The 21,098-nt window shown below is 45.3% G+C and overlaps 1 protein-coding gene across 1 annotated transcript in view; it reads left to right on the top strand.

The window, feature by feature from the left end:
* Positions 1-19,877, top strand: part of LOC112113909 (WASH complex subunit 2A) — a 67,286-nt gene extending 47,409 nt beyond the window's left edge. Inside the window, exons 23-30 of the mRNA XM_026658149.2 lie at positions 2,320-2,448; positions 2,652-2,747; positions 5,590-5,715; positions 9,023-9,085; positions 9,699-9,911; positions 13,731-14,336; positions 14,969-15,143; positions 19,380-19,877. Coding sequence (XP_026513934.1) covers positions 2,320-2,448; positions 2,652-2,747; positions 5,590-5,715; positions 9,023-9,085; positions 9,699-9,911; positions 13,731-14,336; positions 14,969-15,143; positions 19,380-19,519 — 1,548 coding nt within the window. The 3' untranslated portion in view covers positions 19,520-19,877. The remainder of the gene's footprint in view (positions 1-2,319; positions 2,449-2,651; positions 2,748-5,589; positions 5,716-9,022; positions 9,086-9,698; positions 9,912-13,730; positions 14,337-14,968; positions 15,144-19,379) is intronic.
* The last annotated feature ends 1,221 nt before the right edge of the window (positions 19,878-21,098 follow it).

The following is a 21,098-nucleotide window of genomic DNA, read 5'->3' on the forward strand; positions in this document are numbered from 1 at the left end:
GTGTGCATGATGATTTTTAATACAGAACTACAATTAGGAGAACTTGTGAACAACTTCATTCATTTGAATGCAGCGGGCCCCTACATGCTAATAAGTCTGAGTCCTGTCGAATGGGATGGGCAGCAATTTCTGGAGCTGATGGCTCCTAATGGAAAAAACTCTGCCTCCAGCCCCCACCTGTTTGAAACCAGGTGGCTGGTGGCCTGAGCATCTCTGCTGATTCCGGCTATGGAGCATCCCAAGTACACCGGATATATTGCGAGGTACTTGATGTGCTCTCCAGCAGACCGGGGCACATAATAGATTTTTTTTCAGTTCACTGGCAGTTTTGAAAAGTTGGATGGAAATCTGTTTTTGTTTCAACCCTAAAAATGTTGTTTAGGCTTTCAGGCAGCTTGAGAAAAGCAAGCAAAGGATTCAAGAAACAAGGTGTGGTGGCAGGTCTTGGTTATGAGCTATAGCCCAGTGGTTAGGATAGTGAGCTAGCATGTGGGAGGCCCAGGTTCAATTCTCCTCTGTCTGATGTGGAGAAGGGATTTTGAGTTTGGGTCTCTCCCCTGGCAGGAGAATGTTGTAAACTATGGGATATTCTGATGTGGGGATCCCACATCTCTCCTGTAGAAAAGCTTGTATAAATAAATAAACTCAACTGTAAATAAGCCCCTTCATTTTCAGTTTAAACTGATTTTTACTGAAAAATCCCTGGTTTTACAAAAAGTATTTGTTTTTTTCCCAATGTTCACCCTACTTCTGTATCATTCAAATATGTAAAAAATAACTTGTTTTATTAGGAAAATACAGTACATTGCATGAGAGAGATGTATTACGATAATACATTAGTCTGTGTGTGTGTGTGTGTGTGTGTGTGTGTGCGAAGCTGCCTGTTGAAGTAAGGCTATGTATTAATCTAGAAGATACACACAAGAAATGAACAGGCATGCATGCAAGCTCTGAAGTGCACGCGCATCTGAATGTACCGATGAATCTCGCGTACACATTTCAAGCTGTTAGCAGATGATGGTTTAAAGATCTGACACACTAAAATGGGAAGAAAATGAAAATCTATATACATTTTAGAACACACGGTATTCAAAAGTTTAAAAAAAAAACAAAAACAGGAGAAAAGAATGAAGTTGAATGTATGCGCTGCACATGGTGTGGCCCAATTATTAAATGTAACTATTTATAGGCTAATAGTTTTAAGTCTACAACAGTAAATTGTTTATTCAAATGAAAAGTTTTATTTGAGGATTAGGGATATATTGTTTTCTTAAACTCAGAGTGGCATTGTCTTTTGAGTTCTGTTTTAATTCTGCAACAAACCACATTGAATTCCGTTAGTCAAAGCATTAATCTATTTTTTCCCATATCCTTCCGTCTACTAAAATGAAACCAATATTTATCTAGAAAAATTAATTTTTCACTGCTTTTTCACGTGCTTTTATTGCTGTAGCAATAAACACCGATATTTTCCTGGGGAAAAATAAATTAAAATAAAAACAGAAAACAAAGGACCCTAACTATAAATTACTGAATAGTCACTGGAGCGGGGACTTAACCTTGGGTCTCCCATATCATAGGTGAGTGCCCTAACCACTGGGCTACAGAGGAATTTATATTGGGTTTCTCTGGCCCAATGACTGTAGAATTGTAGGGCTGGAGGAACCTTGTGGAGTCAAGTCCAGCCCCTTGCGCTGAGCCAGAACCAAGTAAACCTAGAGCATCCCTGACAGGTGTTTGTCCAGCCTGTTCTTAACAACCTCCAGCGATGGGGATTCCACAGCCTCCTTGGAAGTCTGTACCAGAGCTTAACTTCCTCTAGAGTTAGTTTTTCTGACTATGAATTGCTCCATGGTTTGCGCTCAGTGTCGATGCAGTAATTTGCAGTGGGTGTGTTCATGTTGGTGTCTGAATCTGCCTTCTGGAACCTAGTCTCCAGGTCCGTTTTACATCAATAAGTGAATGCTGAACTTGACATCTGTTAGACTTCCCGTTGCTGAGGGCTTGTCTTAATAGGTGAGTTGTACTATTAAACTGGTGTTTAAATCAGTTTAATTAAACTAATACAAACCTCTGTGTGAACACTTAGATATAAGCCAGGGTTAAATCTTTTTATTTCATTGTGTGCTGCAGGGGGCTTAGTGTTTAGTTAATTTGATTTGATTAGTTAAAGCTGTACAACTGTGCCTGTGTGTATAAAGACCAGCCTGGCTTGCATTGCAAACCCACTTCATTAGTGTATGAGTGTGATACTGGGAACAAACTGTTAGTGGGTTTTGTAACTGTGTGTGTGTGTGGGTTTTTCTCCCCTTCCCTCAGCCCGCTGAGAAGAGCTCTCATTCCAAAAGCACTGGAGTGTTTCAGGATGAGGAACTTCTCTTCAGTCACAAGCTGCAGAAAGACAATGATCCTGATGTTGATCTCTTTGCCAGGTCCAAGAAATCAGGGGTGAGTTCAAAGCCCTGTTCTGAATCTGCTATTTAAAAATGGATTCTTGGAAATGTACAGATTGTAACATTGCTCTGATGTCCCTTACTCGAGTGTTCTGGATAATGTCGCTGACCACCAGAGAGGACAGAGTAAATGTGGATGCAGTAATCAGCAGCTAGAAATGTGGCTTTGACCTAGGTGGCATTTTGTCTTTATTTCAGTCTGCAAAACTTCGTGTGAAGCTGTCATCTGCAGGGGGGCTCTTTGGAGATGATGATGAGGATGATCTCTTCAATATTGCTAAAGCAAAGCCTCCGGTACTTGCCTTTTTATTGTAAATGACTTCTTTAAAAGATGTAGAAAAAAGGGGTGTGTGTGTGTGTGTGTGACATAGATTTTCAAGTGAAATCAGTTGTGTTTAGAGTAGAAACTTGTTAAAGTGACTCTCTTCAGTTAGTGGAACCTTGCTCAACAGACCTGTTCCCTGTGTGTATTCAGGTTTACATCAGCTGATTTTAGTGACAAATGTATGGTTTTTATTGCTTGGGGTTTTTTTGGGTGTGTGTGTGTTTTGTTTGTTTTTTGTTTTTACTTCTGAGTCACCAAAGCTACAGGAGAATGAGTTGGACTCTGTTTCTCCTTGTGCATCATCAATTAAACTGGCTGTTTCAACTGGTCAGAGTTGTGCAAAATCACTGAGGCAGTAGGGTTGCCCTTGAGTCACTGAGGTCCTGACTTGTTCTATAGAACCTTTACAAAGGTGATGCTGTGTGAGATGGCAAGAACTCCAGCCTTGCTCCCTGATTCCCAGGCAAGTTTGCACAGGTCACTGTTCACAAGGTGGTTTAATAAGCTGAGCCCACTTGATATGGAAAGTAGAGTTAATAAACATGGACGCCCACAATGCTGCCACTTAGTCACTTTTCATCCTAGAACTGCATTTGCCATAAAACAGCCTATGAATTATTTTCAATTTCTGTGCTATGGTTATTTTTTTTTCCCTAAAGCAACTGACTTTTGTTGGGGAAACTAATACAAATCAAAATCTGGAACTGACTAGACTTCTTTGACTGGTCTAGAAATTCAGCAGAACAAGGAGTCTAACAATCCCTCCCTTCCCATCTTCCTCACAATTAATTATGGTGTATTTAAAAATACTAACACTATTTTTCTACAGCATTATGTCTGTGTGTGTGTGTACACAGAGAATCTGTAGTTATATAAAACATGCATAAGGAGATGTTACGGTTGAGCTAACAATCTTAACGTTAAGTTGATTTTGGGGGGGAGGAAGGGAATGAGCTATATGAGCTCTTCCAGCCCTACAGTTCTCTGATCACCCTTCGCACTCTCTGACTTCTGTATATTCAACTGGCAAATTAGTTGTGTTAGCGGGTGAGTTCCCATTTTCCCCCCTTGCTCTGAAGAATTCACACTATATAGAGCTCTTATTTACCTGGTTGGTTTATCGACAACTCCGTTAACAACCATCAGTCATAAATCTTCCCCAAGCTTCCTCCGCAAGCATGACTGTGCCTCGGCTTTTCCCTGTAGGACTTCTCCGTCCCAGACCTTAGTTCCCTCAGTTCAGAGATCCAATCCTTGTTACCTGCTTGGACCTTAGAGATTCTCTTGCTAGTATAACTTGCCAGTAGTTACCTTTGTGCATGACTCAGAAGAACCCTCCTCACCCACAAATAATGTCCTTGGAAACCTTTTGCAGATTGGCTTAATGTAAGGCCTTAGGTTAGTTTTAATTACAAACTCCAGGCACGTCATTTAGGGACCAATCAGGGATGGTATGTGTCATCAGACGCTCCCGGTGTGGTGCTCTGCTCTATTCAATGTTGATATCAATTGGCTGCGTGCGTGTGTTCCCTCTGTGTGCTGCCCCGGCTCTGCGCAGATCGCTGACACAGCAGACCCCGAGAGAACCCCCAATGACCACAGACTCTAGTAAGGTACGAAGGCACCCGGACCAGGTTTATTGTCGAAGAGAAACACAGTCTCTAGCTCCCCTGGATTAGATATCCAAGGTGCTGCTAACTAGTACATATGTGCTCCCTGGCAATGGACTGGCTCAGTCAGTGGTGGGACTTTCCACTGCCCCCTAGGCCGGACAAAGACATCGCCCAAGGGATGCATTCTTATACACAGGTACAAACAAGTTACACATCACCCCTGACGTAGTGAGGTGCAACCCCTCTACGTAGCAAGGTGCCACCTCTCACCTTGTACGTGTTGGTTCAAACAAAACAACTCTATCCATCATATTACCCTTTTGGCCCTGTCATTGGGATGGGTCAGCCTGTTCCTTTGTTATCTGTGTGGAATGTACAAGTATGCGAATGTTCTGATATCTGGTGTCCAGTACCTTTTAGGTATGTCTCTTTTTGCAGCATCAGCCCTTTCTTTGCCAGCTTCTGTGAGCAGGGCCTGCCTCTGGCTCACAGCTTAACTTTGCTTTATGTTAGCAAAGTCTTGACCATTACTTTAGTTCAGGCCTTAGGCCTCATACTGGGCCTCTGATATAAGGGTTTATGTTTCCGGGCCTCATCTTACTACAGTATGGTCTACAGCATGAGCAACAGCAGACAAACAGGGTTCTGGATGGTCACTGTTAAACTCTTAGCAGTTCCGAAGGCATTTGCTAACTTTACGAATTCTTAGACTTTAAAATATACTGAACCCATTTTTCTTTAACTTTAATCTTACTTTACGTCTCAGTCCATGAAACAAGCAAAGCTGTAAAATCAGTAAGAACATTCCCAACTTTCAAGTGATATAACGTTGGCAAACTAATTTGGAAAAGGGTGCACTGTACTAATAATCACACCTAGGGTCGTGTTTACCAAAATTATGAGCATTTGGCACTTAATGAACTCTTTTTGAAACCGAGCAAAGAGCCAGTCCTCAGTGAGGGTGTGCGTATTTAAAGCCCCAAACCTCAGCCCTTCCTCCTGCTGCCTTATGTGAGGGATTTATGTTCTGTTAGGAGTTAGCTTTTCGTCAAGCTAGAAAAGCTTGATTGGAATTCAGAAGGTGCAGGAAGGGATAGACAGCGTGCAGAAAACTATAGTTTTTTTACCTGCCCATAAAAGAAAATTATGATGTAAAATATTTTTGCAGACTCATTTTAAAAAAATCTTCTAATTTCAGAAAGTAGCAGAAAAGAAAACAATAGTGAAAAAGGACAGCTTTGGCCCTTCTGCGGAGAGCAGTAAGGGTCCAGAGAATATACTGAGTGCCAAACAAGATGAGGTACCTAAACCAGAAACCACTGAGGTAAGCATCTAAGTTCAATGTTTTAAACAAAGCAAGCAGAAGAGGGTTTGTTGGTTTTGTTGTGAAAACTGATCATGGAGACTGACTCTTTGCCTCATCCATGGCATAGCAGCATGACCTGCTGTAACTCATGAGATTACATTTAATATTGTACTTGGAAAAACTAGAACAGCAGTTCCCTTTCCTAAAAGGTTGAGGCATTCTCTGTCACTGGGTTTAAAATGCTGTTGAATCAGAACAGTAGTGTATTACACCCACTTAGCCCTGGGCTGTATGAATACACCAGGTGCAGGGCAATGGAGAATTGGGCCTGTTGACTTAACGATTTAGTGAAAAATGAAGTTTTATTGACCCTTCCCCTCCCACTTGCATCTTCTTAAAAAATATAAAATAAATAAATCTCAACTTCTCTCATGAACTTGAGCTTTAAAGTGTGGTTAGCGTCAGAAGAGACTTTCTTGCCTAATGACACCTGCATCCTTCCCCCTCCCCCACACCTCCTCCTGTGTTCAGCACCCTGTCTTGAATTTTATTGTCCGCTAATAAGACTCCTACTCCTGTTGGCCCTGAAGAGCCAATGCAGCTCTGGGAGAGGCAGCTGGCTTGTGTTCTGGCTTGTGTCTCAACAGAATTATCAATTAGATTCCAGCCGTAGCATCTTATAACTAGAGGGAGGAGCCTCGGGTGAGTTTGCAGAGCTGGCAGTTAGCCCATCTTTTTACTTGTAACTTGAGCACCCCTGATGTGGAGATGCTGAGGCCTGGTCTAGACTACAGGGTTAGGCTGATGCAATGCACCTTATGTCAACCTAATCATGTCAGTGTCTAGATTACAATGCTGCTTCCGCCGAAGTAAGTCCCCTGCTATGCCGATATCATAACTTCACCTCCCATGAGAGGTGTACCGCTTTTGTCGGTGTAGTGAAGGTGATGCAGTGTCCGTGTAGACACTGGGTTACTTACATCGCCTGTTAGCCTCACTCAGGGCTGACAGCCAACAGCTGGAGCCCCATCCCAGCTGCCCCGGTGCTGACTGCCCGAGCTGTCAGCCGGGCACTGGGCTCACAGCGGGGCCCCCCTCGACCCCAGCACTGACAGCCCAGCCTGTCAGCACTGGGGCAGCTGGGCGGCAGCTGTCAGTGCCCCACTTCAATCGCTGGAAGCGCTCCTAGTAAGAATGCTCACTCCCAACAGAAGGCATAAGCGTGGATGTGAATCACCGCTTTAATTACTGTGGCGATTGTATGTTAACATAAGTCGATTTAATTTTGTAGTGTAGACAAGCCCTGAGAAACGCACATTTTTCTGGCCTTGTAAACTGGCCCAGTCCCACTCTCTGGACAGATGCCAGCCTGAGGAGACCGAACTGCTGGATCCCAGATTCTTCTAAGCCCCGCTGGACCGGTTGCTGTTTTCTAGCTCTGGGTCTCTTGGGAGCACTCCAGGGGCACATCCCGTGTCTGACACCCTTCTTGGGCAGCAGCACCTCATAGTCTGGCTCCCTTTAGACCCCAAAACCAGTGCCCTGGCCCTCCTGAACCACCAGTTACTTAGACATGTCTCCTTCTCCCTTTCCAAGGGTTACCCCTTCAGGGACCAGGTGGCAGTAAAGCAAGGCTCGTGGGCTTAACAAAGGGATTTCTTTGCTCTTACAAAAGCAAACAAATATTAGGGATCTATAGAAAGCAACACTCCTGAGGGGAATTGCCTTCAGTCTGATGTCACCCCTCTTGTGAGTTGTGAGTTTCGGCCGAGTTCTTGGGCCAGACAGCTCTTCTCGGTGGTCTTGCTTCTGCTGGTGTCTGGCCTCCCTTACATAGAGAAAGCATCCCTTTATTAAAATCTGTCCCCTGTTTCTCAATGTGCTGCAAGCTGGGTGTAGGTCCAGGCCCTAGTCCCTCCGTCAGCTTTCTTCGGAGAGTGTTGTTGAGTCATTGTCCCTACTGGAGAAAACCCATTGTTCTAGTGAGCAAGAACCATTCTGTGTTGATGGCCCTTAATTGCTCTGTCACAGCTTCTCCAACACAGTCTGTCCAAAGAGCATCAAGGCCCACTGCCCCGCATTCGCGATGGAGGTTACAGTCACGAACGGCGTGTATGATTGGAATTCACAATTTGACATGGACAGACCTATCCCCAAGCTGTATGCAGTGTTGTTCTAGCCATGTTGGTCCAAAGATACCCTCAAGCTGTCAACTCACTTTTTAGAGTTGAAGTAAGTGGAACAAGGAACAAGAAAATGGCTTGAACTGAAGTGTTTTGTGTGTCCCTTTAGCTCTAGAGTTTCCTTGTGCCTCCTGGTGACCCAGCTTGCTGGCAATGCCAAAATTGGGTACACTGATATATTGTGATATATTGTGACTTTACTTGTTTAAAGCTCTAACTGCCTGCAAGAGGGATGGCGTAGGAAATGGTGGATGGATTTGAGCATGAGCTAGCGTAAAGTGGGATCTAAAAATTATAAAGCAGCCTTTGCACTGCTGGGCAAAACTGGAGTGTTGTGAGGATGAAGAGGGACTTGAGGCTTTGACAGCAGCAATGTGACGATGGAAATGCAGTGAAGAAAGCCGGTGAGGTTTTTCAGGCACCTCAAATGGTGCTAGGTTCCTTGTAATCAAACACATAGCCCCTGCCCTAGAGAGCAATCCTCTTGACTTGACAGTACACAAGTGGGTCATCAACAGATGTGGGGAGGAGGGAAAGGGTAGTGACAAAAAGTTGGTGCAGTTATGTGTAGGTAATGTACTTACCCTGATGGCTTGGCTCCTTTTAATTGGGTACCCATCCTTCCCTTCACTGCTTGGCAGCAGTGAGTTTTGGGGAGGGAATTGAATGAGGAGAGAGAAGCCTAGACTGTCAGACTTGAGTGTTCCATGCATACTGGGCAGCAGGGAAAGAGATGTCCCCTTGGCTCAAAGAGAAGATGAAGGCAGTAACATGGTTGGCAGCATTGGCGTGACAAGATGCCGTGTGGGAGGAAGTGAAAGGAGATCAGATCAGGTATGTAGGCAGGAGCTATATGCTGTTGGGCCTCGGGGACCAGGACAAAACGTGGCAATAGCTGCTTGCCTACGGGGGCTGTAGGGAGATGAAGTTAAGGGTTAACTGTGTGGGCTTTGGGAATGAAAAGTGTTATGGTGAGAACCAAGTGTTCGTTGCAAGGTCACCTTTCCAGCTCTTGCTGAGTAGTCGGAGGGACCAGAACTAGCTTCTTCCCTCTAGATATGTTAAAGTGCAGGCTCCAATCAGTGTGAAGATTTAGATCTCATTTATCCAGCTGATTTTTAATCCAGTGTAATTTTGTGCAGAAATCCACAGGTCCTGCTCTCATTAAAACCAAAGAGCCCTCGTCTCGGATTGGAAAACTACAAGTAATTATTTTATTGGCATTTTGACTCTCTGTCTCTCTCAAAGGAAAAAAAAAATCTTCCCTACATCACTAATGGCGCTTTATTTTTTAAAAATTCCTTTTTACTTCATCTTCTCAGGCTTCTTTCCAGACGCAGTTGATTTTCAGTTGTTGCTTTCTATATACTGCATGTTTAATGCTTTTTTTCTTGTGTTCAATATGGAGGCTGATTCTGGGCAGCGGTATCTGTAATTCTTCTTCATCTGAATTGAGGGAGACTGTTCCCTAACTTACTGTAACTTTCTTCAGCACTGCTTTTCTCAAGCATGTACAGAAACTTGTTGGACAGTCGGCCATGGATTGCTTGTAATTCGGTATTACAGTAGCCTCTCCTCAGAGCCCCATTGCATTAAGCTCTGTAAAAACTGAGTGAGACAGGTAAAGGATAAATGAAGGGCGGGGAAAGGGAGGCACAGAAAGGTGAAGTGACTTGGACAAGGTCAGTGGCGGAGCTAGAGTAGAACCCAGAACTCCTGAGTCTTAGCCCAGTGCCCTACCCACTAGACCATGCTGTCTCCTCGGTGCTTATCTGTCTCTACAGAAACACTAATACAATTTTGTTCATGGTTTTTTAGGCTAATTTAGCTATTAACCCAGCAGCCTTACTACCCAGTGCAGTTCCTAAGATCTCCAGTGTGAAGCCTGCATTGCCAAATTTGGAGACTCCCTTGCACGAGCCGGATGGTGTAAGAAGTGCTGAAATCTTTTCTGCTGCAGGAAACAGTGAGGAGGCTGGTGTGAGCTTTGATCATCCCATCCAAGTGGATACCTTGCGCAGTGCTAATAAGGTAATCTCTGTGCCTAGGTACTAAGGTGCTTACAGAGCGAATGAGTCAAATTGATATCAAAGTTCAGTAGAGAACTGTGTGTTTGAGCAGTGGTTATGTGAGCTTAAAAGTTAGCGGGTTTTATGGCCCGTGTCTTAAGTACTTTGCTGCATGTAGGGGTGGTTTGCTCAGTCGAGGTCTACAGAAGTAGAGGATTTTCCTCCTGTAATTACACAACACTGTTTAGGCCACGGAAGGATAGCAGCTGTACTTTAGCATAACGCTCTGCCAAATCTAGTTGGGAGACAACTCCATTCTAATCCTTATAGAGGCATTCCTCCATGAAACACCTTAAGGGCTACAGAAGAAGCCAGTGATGCTGCTTTCAGTGCTGTCCCTGTTCTGTGGATAAAGAACATCATTTTCCAGGACATTCACTCTTGATTCCTGCCTGAGCAATAAATTCACTCTGGGGTGGGAGGGGGAAGTTGCTGCTCTGAAGTGACCGCTCTTTCCCTCCTGAGTAGTTGGTTTTCCATTCATGCCGTTATTTTATTGACTGTAAATGCCATATTGTACTTAAGGGTTTAATGGATCTTTAAATGGAATTGAACCGAGCAACTAGAATTTCAATGTGGGGGTTTATGGATCCATAAATCTCTTGTTTTCAACAGAAGTGACTTGAACAAGATAATTGAGGGTCTTAACATTGATTTTTCTATCATAACTAGACTGATCATTACTAGACAAGAAGCAGGAGGAAGCCACAAGGACTTAGAAGGATGCAGCAGATGTTGCTATAATAATAATAATAATGGATGATATAACCCCTTAGTACTGGCGGGCTTGCAGAGCTTACACATTAGCACTAATCCATTACCTTGCAGGAATCCTTATTTCCAGTGCCACATGCACTGTGCTGTGAAAACCCTTCTCTAATGCTATAAGCAGCATGATCTGTAAGGAGGGAAGGTTGTAGCACCTGAGTCTAGCCACAGAGGATGGGCTGCACAACCTCCGACTTCTCTTTAGGATGGGGAACCTCCACACACCGATCTGAGATAGATGTACGAGAGAGCACACTGTGAAATGTTCTTCATTGATCCCTTTGTGCTATTTTACCTAGTATTGTTGCTTCTTGGCGCCTTTAATTCTAGGTTAATCTTAAACTCCCTGAGATACAAAACAGTCCTAAAGTAATACACCCCCGTTCTTTGCCCCCAAAGGCTGAATCAAACCAACTGTCCCAGCATTCTCCCTCCCCTTTCAAACTACCCCCCTCCACAGGGATCAGTCTTAAAGTCAACAAGGAGTCCGGTGGCACCTTAAAGACTAACAGATTTATTTGGGCATAAGCTTCCGTGTGTAAAAAAACATCACTTCTTCAGATGCATGGAGTGAAAGTTACAGATTCCGGCATTATATAATGACACGTGAAGAGAAAGGAGTACCTCACAAGTGGAGAACCAGTGTTGTCAGGGCCAATTCAATCAGGGTGGATGTAGTCCACTGCCAATAATAAATGAGGAGGTGTCAATTCCAGGAGAGGCAAAGCTGCTTCTGTAATGAGCCAGCCACTCCCAGTCCCTATTCAAGCCCAAATTAATGGTGTTAAATTTGCAAATGAATTTTAGTTCTGCTGTTTCTCTTAAAGTGTGTCTCCCATCCACATGGGATCGCTACTCTCCAAACAAGCCCTTGTTAATACACAGACCCATGTCCCATGATAGACATATAACTACTGTGTTCCTCTCACAAATACAGAACCCCCCACCCTGAGGCACAGCAAACCTGTCCGGCTCGGCTTTCCGCTCCAGGGTAGCACTCAGTAACATGGAGAATGTCGGTGCCCGCCCTTACCTCCCCTCTGGCTCTGCGAAATCTCCCTGCCTATACTCGGTACTACAGGGGCTAGAATAAAGCCTTCAGGTTTTTGCAGCAGCAGGGTGAACTACAGGAGGCTGTACTTCAAATAAATGAAATTCAAAAAATCAAAATAGGAAAAATCTGTGTTCAGGTGTTAGATCATATGACTAATAAAATCTGAAATAAGCAGGAGGGACTGGACAACAAAATGGCAGATTAAATTCAGTGCTGATAAATGCAAAGTAATGCACATTGGAAAACATAATTCCAACTATACATATAAAATGATAGGGTCTAAATTAGCTATTACTACTCAAGAAAGAGATCTTGGAGTCATTGTGGATAGATGGGGGGAGGGATAGCTCAGTGGTTTGAGCATTGGCCTGCTAAACCCAGGGTTGTGAGTTCAATCCTTAAGGGGGCCCACTTAGGGATCTGGGGCAAAAATCAGTACTTGGTCCTGCTAGTGAAGGCAGGGGGCTGGACTCGATGACCTTTCAGGGTCCCTTCCAGTTCTATGAGATAGGTATATCTCCATATATATGGAGATATATTAGTTCTCTGAAAACATCTGTTCAGTGTGTGGCAGCAGTCAAAAAAGCTAACAGAACGTTGGGAATCATTAGGAAAAGGATAGATAAAAAGACAGAAAATATCATATTGCCTCTATATAAATCTTGAATACTGCATGCAGATGTGGTCACCCCATCTCAAAAAAGATGTATTGGAATTGGAAAAGGTTCAGAAAAGGGCAACAAAAACTATTAGGAGTCTGGAACAGCTTCCGTATAAGGAGAAATTTAATAACACTGGGACTTTTCGGCTTGGAAAAGAGACAACTAAGGGGAGATATGATAGAGGTCTACAAAAGCATGACTGACGTAGAGAAAGTAAATAAGGAAGTGTTATTTACTCCTTCTCATAACACAAGAACTAGGGGTCACCAAATGAAATTAATAGGCAGCAGGTTTAAAACAAAAGGAAGTATTTCTTCACACAACGCACAGTCAACCTATGGAACTCCTTGCCAGAGGATGTTGTGAAGGCCAAGACTATAGCAGAGTTCAAAAAGAACTAGATAAATTCATGGAGGATAGGTCCATCAATGGTTATTAACCAGGATGGGCAGGGATGGTGTCCCTAGCCTCTGTTTACCAGAAGCTGGGAATGGGTGACAGAGGATGGATCACTTGATGATTACCTGATCTGTTCATTCCCTCTGGGCACCTGGCATTGGCCACTGTCGGAAGACAGGACACTGGTCTAGATGGGCATTTTGTCTGACCCAGTAAGGCCATTATGTTCTTTTAAAAAAAAAAAAAAGTATTCTGTCAAAATCCTACTGTGAGACTGCTGCAGGATTGTGACCCAAGCCAATAAAGAACCTTCATACCAACACTTCACTTGTGTTAATTTTGCTTGTGTAATGTGACTAATGCTAATTAAGCAATAACTGTCAAGGAAAGCTCTCTGCACTGAATTAAATAACCTGGCGCAAAGGGTTGATAGTTTGAACAGCAGCCAGTGGACTCAAGTTGGTCATTGACCTCGATGCAGGGTGTTTTCTGGCGATTGTTAATACTGTTATGGCACAAGGTTGAGGGTCAGGAGCCCTGAGTTTTATTCTGTATTCTGCCATTGACTCGCTCTGTGACCTGAGTACCCTGCTTTGTCTGCCTGCCTCAGGTTTCTTGTGCTGCCGATCTACCTCACAGTGGGGGCTGAGGCAATATGAAAGTTTGCAGAGTGTGATGGCTCGAATATTAAATTTTCCTTAGTGTTAATTAAATGTTCATGTAACAAAAAATTACAAAAGCCTTCTCAGAGCTGGGATTAGATTTTGGGAGGTCATTGGGTCCCCATCATGTGCTAGAATAAAACGTGGAAAGATAGAACATGAGGAGAGCAGGGTCCCTGTCAAGTGCATGCCTCCCTTCAAGCCCTTAACTCAACCTGATCTCCCTCTTCTCACAGAGCAGGATCAAGGTGATGAACAAACGAAGGCCTCCCTCCAGGACAGCCCGGCGGCTAGCTGCTCAAGAGTCCAGCGAGAACGAGGAGCTGAACAGCACAGAGGAGCCGCAGCTGTCGCTCCCCAAACAGAGCTCTGCATTAGTGGATGCAAAGGAGCTCTGCACTGCTGAGCCAAACGCTAAGGGCAGCACAGAAAACATTTCGGTGGCTAAGCTGCCATCACCAACAGATGGCGGTAGCCTGTCACCTGGAATGGCCGGAAGCCCTTCTGGGAAAGGCACAGGCCAAGAGGATGACTTGTTTGGGTCCGACTATCTCTTTGTGAAAAATTCGGTGTCAAAGCCAGCAGCCAAAGCTAAAACCCCGGAGGTCTTGGCCAGCAAGCCCCTTAAAGGTGGTGAGAAGAAGCCTGCTCTGTCAGTGCAGGATGATCAGGGCAGCAATGATCTCTTCCAGCCCATAATGCAGAAAGCATCCAAGAAAAGCAGCCCCATCTCTTTCCTGGAGGATGAAGATCTCTTCACTAGTCAGAAAACTGTGAGGAAGAAGGAGTTGAAACCCACCACCCAGCAAGACCTTGACCCAAAAGCCCAAGATATCTTTGAGGTAATGGCTGATTTATTGTGTTTTTTTTTTTTTTTTTTTTTTTTCCTAAATAGAAAGGGAGGAAATGTATCACTAGGGCCTTGGGCAAAATCATTCTGCCTTCAGCACAGAAGGAATGGGGCCTGTGTGGGCCAAGTAAGGCTAAGCATGAGGCCTGGTCCTCTGCTGAGCTGTAGAAAATGCTGACTTCTGAATCTCACTCTTACTTACCAGAGCAGAGGGTAAAAGGGATGGCGTGTGGGCGGACAGCGGGTGTGTTTGAGGACCTGGCTCTCTCCCTGCTAAGGGAATGCTTAGCTCCTTCTCTGACCTGACTGCTACTATGCAACAGGAGTAACTGAGCTACACAACAACGCTGATGGTAATGCAGGAATTAGGCCCCCATCCTGCCTGGGCCTGTCTGTTCCCCCTCAACCTTGCTCTCACATGTCCTGCACCTGGCCTGTGCAGTATAAGCAATGACTAGATCTCTGCCCATGCCAAATTGGAGACCTGATCCTAACCTGATAGAGTTGCAATGCCCAGCGTAGTTACAGGACTTCCAACTCTATCTACTGCTGCATGTAGCTGAACCCGAACACTCAGTTATCATGTCCTGTACTGATGCTGTTCAATTTATTCTTTGCTCCAAGGATGATATATTCGCAACAGAAGCCATTAAACCTCTGAACAGAACAAAAGAGAGAGTGACGGATTCTAACCTGTTTGATGAGAACACTGACATTTTTGCGGATCTCACCATAAAACCAAAAGAAAAGAAGACCAAGAAAAAGGTGGAATCCAAATCCATATTTGATGATGATATGGGTAAGGGCCTTCTTGGTATCGATTGTCTTTATCTTGATTCGACCGTGTGTTAAATACCCCAGTGACAAAGGATGGATTGTAGAAAAACTCTCTCTCTCTCTCTGTTGGATTTACACAGTAGAGATATCTGTCTTCATAAGTGTCTGCTTGGCAGTCTTAAATATTTTACACTAGAGGCCAGTTTGTGTTGGCCTTACTCTCACAGAGGAGTACCTCACTTGACAAATAGTTCCCATTGATTTTAATGGGTAATAGTTCTGCTGTGTACGGTACTATTCAGTGAGCGAGGATAGCATAAACTGACTGCAAGTACTTGGAGTGGGACTTTCAAACCAATCACCCCTGATGTCCATCTCTTCCCATTGATGTCAATGGTAAAACTCCCATTGCCTCCAATGAGAGTGGAGATAGCTCAGTGCTGAGTGCTTCTGAAAATCCAGCCTTAATTTTTAGCTATTGAGCACGGTTTCCCAAGAGCTTTTCATGAAATGTATCAATAGAAATTTGGACAGAATGAATCTGAAAGCACGTGATAAAGAAAACTACTTTCATTCCAAACTATGGGACAATTTGACAATTTCAAAACTGTTTCCAAACAGAAAATTTTGTCAGAACCGAGCGTTTTCCAGCGAACAGTCTCAGTTCAGATGAATTCACAATTTCTGACCAAAAACCATTTTGTCTAAAAATTTGCACCCAACTCTAGTTATCCTACAGTCTCCAGCACTAGCCCTCACTGTTTGCAGTGTCATTTCTGGCACTGAGGCACCTGGAGCACAAGTCAGAATGTCCATGTAAATGAATGTACCTTCACCCTAATCTCAGTTGGCTTAAGGGCACAGCACCTCCAGATGAAGGATTCATGCAGGGGCGGCTGCTCAGTGCTCCAAACTAGGTAGTGCTGCCTTCAATTCACCAGCAGGACTCCAGGGAAGACACTTGAATTTCTTTGATCAGCCTGGCAGCCCCAGAACAGGACTGGCATAGCATCTTCCCTAGCTGTTTAGCTAAGGGCTGGTAGCAATGCCCACCTTGGAATGTTACCAGAGGCTGTCACTGCCTGTTGAGCCTTTCCTGCTGGGAATGCTGTCTTTTGAACTGCACCCAATCACTCCTAGTTTATTGTATTTGCAAACTAATTATGATCCCGCCCCACCACCACTTTCATTCATTGTTTAGCCTAGATGTACATATTTAGTTCCTTTAATCTCCTCTCATAAACCCTGTGATGTTTTAGGGATTACCCAGACCAGTAAGGGCTTCTGTCACCACCAGCCTTATAACTTTGGCTGCTTTCATGCTAGGCTGCTATGGCTCAGAGCCCTGCCACCAGTCGCCAGCCTACAGGCATAATCGTCTCACCCTGCCTTCCAACAGCCTATACTCCTTGGCAGGGTGACCACAATAGCCTGTCTGGTCCCAAGGCTCCCCATATCTGCCCTCCAAGTTCTTAACTACCAGTCACTCAGACTTTTCCTTTCTTGTTTATCCCCCCCCCCCCCCCCCCCCCCAGGAGTGAAACTAGCCCCCAGTTATCAGTCCACTTGAGGCCGCACAGTTTGCACAACAGAGAACTGCCTGGGGTTCAAAATAAACAAAAAAGCTCATTTAATAGAAAAAATACAGATTCAAAGGTGGACTAGTCAGATAAGGCGATGCAGACAAGTTACATAGACAATGAACATAATGATGCCACCTCACTCTTCACCTTCTGCATTACATGGAGAGCCTTCACGTCAAACCCCTTCCCTTCTGACAGGGTTTGCAGAGGGCTTTTTCTTTCCGCCTGGCAATTCATGGTTACATAGGGCAAGGGAAACGCCCTCCTTCCTTAGTTTTCCAAGACTGAGGTTGTCTTTTCCATTCCAATGGCTTTCCGTTACTTTCATGGTCTGCTCTTCTCTCCCTGGGTTGTACAATGCTGGGAGTTAGTTTCGTGTAAGCCACTAGCCTGGGAGGTGCCCCTCCCTGCCTGCCTGCTTCCTAACAGCTGCGAGGTGAGGAAGGAGTTAAACCTTTGTTACAATGACCATGTTCTACACACATACACCCTCTTACATTCAGAACCATAACCTGTATACACCCTTCCCAATGACCACCAAGTTCAGCATTTTACTTGACCTATATTTACATACAATAGAATTATATACAACCAGTTGATTCAGTTGCTTATTCTTTGGGGTGCAGACCCCTGTCTTCCCCTATGAGTGTCTGGAACCTGACTGTGTCAGAGCCATCCTTCTGATCCTTATAGTGCCTCTCTTCCAACACTGATTGATTGGTATTCCGCTGCTGAAAAACTTCTGGGCATTGTCTCCACCTGTGCTTAGGATGCTGCCTCCTGGGGAACTGAGCATTCCTCGGCAAGTAGTACTGCTTTCCCTGCCACAGAGAACAGGCTCCCTTCTCCCCTTCCTTTAGTCCCCGTGTTGTAAGCTAGGGCTGTAACTTCATTCCCCTTAGCACCCACTACACTTCCTGTGTACGCCGGGAGGACCCTAAATGGCTGTGAAGCTAATCTCTTGCATGGCTTGTTTTGGAGGGCTGCCAATTGAGATTTACTCCGTACTGCTGCCTTTCTAGACTGCTCTCTTGTGCTGAAATTCTATCCTGGATTAAAGCTGCGTATCCCTATGATCACAGCAGTGGCCATGTGCAGCGGAGGGGGAGGGCAGTGAGAATAGACTCCTCACACAGGCAGACTGGCACGTAGTGGGAATCCACCTCTGATCTCTGGCCCACGTATCCCTAACCTTCAGCATTCAGATCCCAGATGAGGGGCTTGGTAATGTGGTTCCACAGGTGCTCTGTGTGCAACTGGATTAATGTGTACTCACTGAGTCAGTGCCAGACTTGTAAACAGATGCTAGCTTACCACACCAACGCATGGGAGAGGATGCAGCAAACGTCCAGCAAACAATAGAAACCTCCCAAGCCCTAGCTGTGTATAACCTTTTATTAACCCGTAATTGACCTTTCTGGCCCACCATCATTCAGCGGTCTCTTTTTTCCAGCTGCTTCTCAGCATTTCTTCTCCTCTTCCCTCCCCCCAAACACATTTGGGCCAAGTCCATCCCACCCCTTCAGTACAGCCCCACAATCAGCAACCACCTGTGGTGAACCCTACTGAGCTTTGAAGTTAACTATTGCTGCTGCTGCCCAGATGGGACGCCCCACCCTCCGGGGAGGAGAGAGGGTGGCTCTGGCCTATTGTTTAAGGTCACTGCAACAGAAGAAACTAATAAATTCCATACTAAAGTATTAATGGCCCCATGAGTTTCACTGCCTCGCATGTGAATGAGCACAACAGCATCTGTGAAAGAAACTGGGCTTGTTAAACCTCCATCTCCTCTAACTCTGAGAATGTTTCCCAACGCTTTCCCATTGTGCCTGTGATCTGTATATGCCACTAAATGCATTTCTAAATCCATCCTTGTTCTGATCCCAGGTGAGCCATGCTCTCCGCTTTACACTACTGCTTTAAGGTACCTGATTTGCAGAGCCAGAGGTGCCAGCGACAGTAGTAAAAGTTCCCCCCACATGTACATCTTTCCCAGCTCACTTGGGTAACAATGCTGGCAACTGTTGCAGTTTGTTTTAGCAAAAAATCTCATAATTCTATGAACCTGGGTATTCCCAGACTGCCAGCCACAGGAATGCCTTGGTGGGCCAGGGGAATGTGAATGTTTGTACAGCACTTAGGAGATGAAACGTGTTAATTAGTAGAACTCGTGTGTGCATGCATGACTAATACATTCTCCAAAGGGCAAATCTGTAGACATCATCTGTAGTATGACTTAATGGTTCTAAAGCACAGGGCCGGATGAGTCTCTAAGTCCGCTCCCAGTTCTGCCACTGGCTTCCTATATGGTGCTGGGTGAGCTGCAGAGAAGTTAAGTGACTTACTCATCTGTGAAATGGATATAATGCCTAACTCAGCATTGTGAGGCTTCACTTAGTGCTTGTTCAGTGCTTTGAGATCTCTGGCTGGCATAAATGCCAAGTGTCAGGATTTCTTTTGTTCCCTCTCATTGACTATACCTGGTAAAAACCCACAGCTAAAATCTCCCCCATATGTCCTCACAAATACATTTTCATGTCACAAGCAGCAGGAAAGTGTTTATCAGCAAAGTGTCCTTGGCAGTAACTGCTACATGCTGGGGATATTTCTGTGTAACGTCTTACGTTTGGCAGCAGCTTCTCTCCTTTTTAATCACTGTTTTTCTCTTTCTCTAGATGATATCTTCTCCTCTAGCAGTCAAACCAAGGCGTCCACCCCCAAAGGCCGATCCTCTCAGACAGCCTCTGAATCAAAATCTGAAAGCAAGGCATCGAGTACATTTGATGACCCACTGAATGCCTTTGGAGGCCAATAGACCATGGTGGGCGTTGCAGAGAGAGGGCCCTCTCTGCCAGGTTATCCTGACCAGTACTAGTACTCTTATGTCAGCTCTCTTTGAGTAGAGAATCTGATGACCATGGACAGTCAAATGACTGGCTCCCCACTTTACATGGTTAGTATCTCTTCCCTGCACTGAGTCTAATCATGCCTAACACTGTAAAAAGACTCTCCAATCGTAACTTTCTGCAGTCCTGTTTCAGTGCTGCCCAGATGACATAGCTTGTGCAATACCTGCGATAATGTAATCTATTATACAAAGTATAATTTCTTTTATTGAACAGATCTATAGAAAAAATCACTGATATTGTGAAATAGTAAATGGTGTCTGCTAAACCAGGTCCAGCTGTGCTTGTCTTGCTTTCTGCTCTGCTGTTTGCTAGCAGCCTCTGCCTCCAGATCCCAAAATGGGGAAAACCAACGCCACATCTCTCATTGGGTCAGCAGTCTGTCTGCTGGGTGCATTCTGTAAGTTCATGTCAGTTCCTCCCATCAGGGAGCAGCTTTACCTCTTGTCTCTTACAGATTGGAGCGTGTTGTCAGCGCTTAATAGATAAATCCTCCCGGAGGAGAGGGTGCCAAGTGAGAACTAGAGGAATGGAGGACAGATTTTTGCCCATGACTTTATGCAAGTTGCTGGAAAAATATTGGATTGAGGCAAAGTTTCCATTGGTATTGGTGGGAGGAGGAACAAGGTCCTTTAGTGCTCTGGCACTGTGCAGAGTATCCTTACCTTGCAGGACTGTTCTCCCACCCCCCTCTGTTAAAGCCCATTTACAGTTAGCAAAGAATTAAAGTTAATTGGAGAGCCCAGAAATTATTCAGGAACCTGAGAGATGTTGAGCACTTGCTGTTCCCACTGAAGTCAGGATTCTGAGCACCTCTCAGGGGTCAGGCCCTAAATGTGTTACCTGGTAACAACTGTGTTTTATTGTACGTCACTGGGCACACCTAATCAATGGTATAAACTGTGTCCCACCTGCCGGGCATAATGTTTGGAATTACTGAGAATCTCTAGAACCTCTGGTGGGGGGGACCTGGTGTCTGGTTTTCGACCGGAAGACCAGGTTGAAAAGGGACACTGACAGCTCCAGTCAGCACTGCTGACTGGGCCGTTAAAGGTCCGGTCGGTGGTGCTGCGGTGCTAAGGCAGGTTAGTCCCTATCTGTCCTGGCACCGCGCTGCACACCGGAAGGTCCAGCTCCTACGCGGGGGGGCCATGGGGCTCCACGCGCTGCCCCCGCCCCGAACACAAGCTCCGCACTCCCATTGGCCGGTTCCCAGCCAATGGGAGCTGGGACGTGGTGCCTGCGGCGGGTGAGAGCAGTGCAGGGAGCATCCTGCCTCCCATGCCTACTACTGTCAGACCTGCTGGCCGCTTCTGGGGCACGTGCAACGTGGTGTCAGGACAGGCAGGCAGCCTGCCTTAGCTCCCCTGCTGCAGCACTGACCAGGAGCCACCGGAGGTAAGCCCAATCCCCTGCCCCAGCCCTGAGACCCACCTGGAGCTCCCTCCTGCACCCCAAAGCCCTCATCCCTGGCCCCAGCCTAGAGCC

The sequence above is a fragment of the Terrapene carolina genome, unplaced genomic scaffold, assembly GCF_002925995.2.
Source record: "Terrapene carolina triunguis isolate 2854851 unplaced genomic scaffold, T_m_triunguis-2.0 Scaffold402, whole genome shotgun sequence".
Taxonomy (NCBI): Eukaryota; Metazoa; Chordata; order Testudines; family Emydidae; genus Terrapene; species Terrapene triunguis.